General features: G+C 48.6%; 1 protein-coding gene across 1 annotated transcript; it reads left to right on the top strand.

Moving 5' to 3' along the window:
* Nucleotides 1-201: 201 nt before the first annotated feature.
* slitrk2 (SLIT and NTRK-like family, member 2) lies at nucleotides 202-4650 on the top strand. Its single transcript, XM_084352590.1, has one exon. The coding sequence runs from the start codon at nucleotides 1057-1059 to the stop codon at nucleotides 3739-3741; it is 2685 nt and encodes an 894-aa protein (XP_084208716.1). The 5' UTR covers nucleotides 202-1056; the 3' UTR covers nucleotides 3742-4650.
* The last annotated feature ends 728 nt before the right edge of the window (nucleotides 4651-5378 follow it).

Raw genomic sequence — 5378 nt, 5'->3', positions numbered from 1 at the left:
AAGTATAGTGGACTCTTTACTTCAAGACTCTCTCTCTCTCTCTGTCTGTACGTGTGTGTGTGTGTGCACGCGCCTATGTTTGTTCATGTTGACTCTATCGGTGACGTAACGGCCCCTGGTCTCCTCTCTCTCTCTCTCTCTCTCTCACACTCACACACACACACACACACACACACACACAAACGCAGTGAGGCAGCAGCAGCAGCAGCAGCAGACGCTCAGTGCAGCTCAGTGTGCGGAGCGGAGGAGGACCGACGGCGCAGGCTGTAGTTATGCCTCAGCTCCAGGAATACATATATCCTCTCTGTCTGTCACGCGCGCTGCTATTTGTCCTCTTTTCTTCTCTCGAGTTCACTTTTACCCGCCTGCTCTCTTTTGGAGAAGTCGCTGAGGAAAGCCGGCCGCGCGTCATGGTGCGTCTTTGCGCATTATCTCTGGATCTTTGAATAAAGTGATTTCTTTTTCCCGGACTAAAATGAAGCGCATTTTCTGTGTGGATGAGAGGAGAGACAGCGTTTCGCAGCCAGTGTCCCTCTCTGAATATTTGGCTGCAGCTGCTGGTGATCTGCGTGAAGCCACTGAATAAATCGGCGCTCGCTATAAGGAAAAAAAAAAAAGGGGGTTGCAGTAAGCGGCTTTTTCTCCCTCCGATTCCCCCTCTGCTGCTGACAATGTGCCAAGTCCATCCACCACACAGGATCCCGTTCATTTGTGATGGTTTCGCCTTTTTTATTTCCCAGGATTGAACAGTTTGGAAGGGATTTTTGATTTTTTTTTTTTTTTTTTGGATTCAAACTGAAGGTCAATGGAGAGATTTGCGCAACTCCCGTGCGTCACGGTCCCGTTTTAACACCAAATAACGGTGTTCTCTGCCCGCCTGTGTTTATGTGTGTGTGCCTGTGTGTGTGAGAGCGCCTCTACCTCCTTTCCTTTCTCCTCTCCCTACTGTGAGAACTCAGCCCCCGATTTTTTTTTTCTCTCTCCCTTCCATCCAAGGCTCAGGCTGCAAAGTTAAATGCTGGATCTATATTTCAGCGACCATTTTTGGCTGTAAAAATGCTGAGCGGCGTCCTGTTTCTGAGCGTCCTCACGGTCACCAGCCTGTCACCGTCCGAAACGGAGAGCCGCAAAACTTCATCCTCCAAAGAAATCTGCAAGAGCCGCTGCAGCTGCGAGGAGCGGGAGAACATTCTGAACATCAACTGTGAGAATAAAGGATTTACCACCGTCAGTCAGTTCCAGGCGCCCCCCAATAAAATCTCACAGCTTTTTCTAAATGGAAACTTCTTGTCACGGCTCAGCGCCAATGAGTTTGTCAATTACGGCAATGTCACTTCACTGCATCTTGGGAATAACGGCTTACAGGAGATCCGAACCGGCGCTTTTAACGGGCTGCGCTTCCTGAAGCGGCTCCACCTGAACAACAACAACCTGGAGGTGATAAAGGAGGACACCTTTGCAGGACTGGAGAGTTTGGAGTATTTACAGGCAGACTATAATTATATCAGTGCCATCGAGCCCGGCGCTTTCAGTAAGCTGAATAAGCTCAAAGTGTTGATCCTGAATGACAACCTGCTCTTGTCTTTGCCTCCCAACATTTTCCGCTTTGTGCTCCTCACCCACTTGGATTTACGTGGCAACCGGCTCAAAATGCTGCCGTTTGCCGGGGTCTTAGAGCACATCGGAGGCATCATGGAGATCCAGCTGGAGGAGAACCCCTGGAATTGCACTTGTGATCTGATTCCCCTCAAATCCTGGTTGGACACTATTTCTGTCTTCGTGGGGGACATAGTGTGCGAGACGCCGTTCAGGCTGCATGGCAAAGACATCACCCAGCTCATAAAGCAGGATCTGTGCCCGCGCAGGAATGCTGGTGAGCGTGTTCACCCCCCCTCTGACTCTCACTTTCAAGGGGCCCTGCCCCCGACCTACCACCCCGGCGGGATCACCCCCACCCGAGCCCCGAAAGCCTCCCGTCCGCCCAAAATGCGCTACAGGCCCACCCCTCGCATCTCAAAAGACAAACACGTCTTTGGGCCCATAATGGTTTACCAGACGCGCTCCCCTGTGCCCATGTTGTGTCCCAGCGTGTGCGTGTGCACGTCACAAAACCCCGACAGCGGCTTGAACATTAATTGCCAGGAGCGCAAGTTGCACAACATCAGTGAGCTGAACCCCAAGCCCTCTTACCCAAAGAAACTCCACCTGACCGGTAACTACTTACAAGTGATTTACAGGACTGATCTCACTGAGTACAGCTCACTGGAGCTGCTTCATTTAGGAAATAACAGGATAGCAGTGATTCAGGAAGGTGCGTTTGAGAACCTCACAAACCTCAGACGGCTCTATCTGAATGGGAATTACATTGAATCGCTTTCTCAATCACTCTTTGTCGGCCTGCAGTCGCTCCAGTATCTGTATTTGGAATACAACATCATCAAAGACATCCTACCACAAACATTTAACTCTTTACACAACCTGCAGCTGCTTTTCCTCAACAACAACCTGTTAAGATCGCTCCCTGACAACGTTTTTGGTGGCACAATGCTAACAAGACTCAACTTGCGGAATAATCATTTCTCCTACCTGCCGGTCCGAGGGGTCCTGGACCAGCTGTCTGCGTTCATCCAGATCGACCTGCAGGAGAACCCCTGGGACTGCACCTGTGACATCGTGGCGCTCAAAAACTGGATGGAGCTGTCCAGTACCAGCGTGGTGGTCAACGAAATCACTTGTGATTCTCCCTCTAAACACGCGGGTCGCCTACTGCGCTCGCTGCGCAACGAGGCCATCTGCCCCGAACCCAGCGAGGGTCCCCCGCAACAAAATCCAACCCCTACAAAAGCCCCTACGTTAAAAGGCCCTGGCACTGAGCCTACCACCCCCTCCTCCTCCTCTTCCTCTTCTTCTTCTTCTTTTAGCTCAGTCAGCCCCACTGAATCCCGAATCCACACTCCTGAGTTACACCCTGAGGTCCCACTCTCAGTCCTGATTCTTGGGCTTCTTGTTGTTTTCATCCTGTCGGTCTGCTTCGGCGCCGGCCTCTTTGTTTTTGTTCTGAAGCGGCGCAAAGGAGTGGAACACGTCCCCACAGGTGCCAACAACTTAGATCTCAACTCTTTCCAAGTGCAATACGGCTCCTACACTCCCGAACCGACCCAAGACAAAACCCCTGAAACACACGTTTATAACTACATCCCCCCACCTGTGGGCTCCATGTGCCAAAACCCGATTTACATGCAGAAGGATGGTGAACAGGTGGCGTATTACCGCAACCTGAAGGAGCTCAGCTTTGGGCCCCTGGATGTAAAGAAGGACGATGTCCTCACCCGCAGCCCGGGGGCCTACACCATCAGCACAATGGATTTTATGGATAAATCTCCAACCTCCTGCGGCTTGACCACCCCGGAGCCTCCTGAGATGTTGTATCAAAACTTAGGGGAGAGGCCCAACAAAGAGCTCCCCACAGCAGCAGGCGCCCCCCCTTTCCATTACAACTTTTGCACTTTACCTAAGAGACCTTGTATCGTGCCCCCCTACGAGGCTGCAACAGCCCGGCGGTATGTCACCAACCAGGACAGGTTGAACAAAACCGTGCTGTACGGGACCCCCAGGAAATACTACGGGGCGGAACACCCCTCCAAAAACAATGAGCACCCACTTCTGCTCCCAGGGAAGCTAAAAACAGAACCAGACTACCTGGAGGTTCTGGAGAAACAGACTGCGATGAGCCAACTGTAAGATAACGACAATGCCCCCCCTCCCTCGCCCCCAGGTTCTGTGCAGCATTCATTATACTCACGCAGTTACTGTAATAATACCCTCTCTATATATCTATCTTATCTATCTGTGTTCAATCCTACACGATTGACTGGAAGCGAACTGAAGCCTTCGATGATCTTTTTTCTCTCATCCTTTTCTTCTCTCTTTTTTTTGTTTTCTTTCCCAGATGTATAAAAAGGAGTATAAGAAGTATATTATTATGCAGTTCTATTTTTTTGCTCCTGGAAGTTCTAAATTATTTCTTCTGAAAAAAATGAAGTTCCAAAAGACTCTGACGACGGCAGGTATATAATGGGCAGGACTGTGTACAAATACGGCTTTGTGCTTTTCATAAAAATGTATTTTATTTTTCCCTGTGAGAAACAGAACCAGTATGAAATAATTATTCTTTGGAGAAGAGGACATGCTACAGATTGACATTCCTGTACATATTTAGCATACACAGATAAATGGTGAGTGTTGAAACCAGAATTGAAAACCTTTTCAAAATCCAACAAGCGGCAAAATCTTACTATACCTACTCCAGAAAGTGCCTTTGCACTCAACTATTTTATCAACAATGCTCTCTGCAAAATGGAAATGATGCTTTTTTTGAAAGTGCTGTATTTTAAAGAATCAAATCTTTATGTAAAATAGGAGACTTATATGTCTGTTTAAAAAGAAAAAAAAAGGACAAAAAAAAAAGGAACTTGCGACTGGGTGTGAAATGATGTACGCGTTGTCGACAGGGAGAATCATGTTATTTTGCTTTCGATATGAAGTGTCTTTGGAGATGTACAACTTCTAGAGAACATTGTATGCTATAGGGGAGCAATACAGCGTGGTGAAATTGCGCCATTAAACTTTCACTGAAGCACTTTGTCAACATCCTGCGCGTGAGGTAAATTTTGTTTGGACTGTGTATAATTACTTCTGGATGCTGCGGTGTGCTGTGGACTGCTCTCATGTCTGTGTGTGTGTGTGTGTGTGTGTGTGTGTGTGTGTGTGGTGGGAGCCAGAGAAAATGAAAACAGAGCTGGCCCGCAGCTCCTCCTCCTCTCTCTCCACTGAGATGTAGCCGCTGGTCTCTAACGATTGACGAGGTGGATTTTTCCGTCTCCTTTTAGGGTTGAATGATAACCTCCCCGCTTCTCAGACCTGACACAGCATTCCGAGGCCCTCTCCAAATTCCTTCTCCTCCCTTTCTCCGAAGTCTCCACTCCATCCATCTGATGGTGCTCAGACACTGATGCTTGATGTAGAGGGTCGATATTTTCCTCAGCGGGGACAGTACCACTGAGTGCTGTAAAGTGTATCGTCTGAAAAATACTGTTGGGCCTCGAGAGAGAGATGCAGATTGAAAAATGTGGCATTTTTTAACAACTGCTGCTTCTTCAGCATTGTACTCTTACAGGAGAGGATTGTCATTAGTGGAACAATTAACAGCAGTGAATTGGCCCTTGTGGATAAGCAGTAAAAGAGAATGTGCCTGTGTTGAAAACGGAGGGTAGTCTGCAGTGTGGAGTACTGACTGCACTCAGAGCCGTTTCTCGCAAAATGCAGCATTCCTCCACAGCCTGCCGCTCAGAAACAACAGCAGTTGTCTGGACTGGAAG

Source organism: Pagrus pagrus (assembly GCF_965226575.1).
Source record: "Pagrus pagrus genome assembly, chromosome: 5".
NCBI lineage: Eukaryota > Metazoa > Chordata > Actinopteri > Spariformes > Sparidae > Pagrus > Pagrus pagrus.
The sequence above is the reverse complement of the archived record's forward strand: the minus strand, read 5'-3'. Positions and strand labels throughout refer to the sequence as shown.

What these genes read in the sequence shown, in the direction of transcription:
- slitrk2 (XM_084352590.1), top strand. Translation starts at nt 1,057, where the DNA reads ATGCTGAGCGGCGTCCTGTTTCTGAGCGTCCTCACGGTCACCAGCCTG.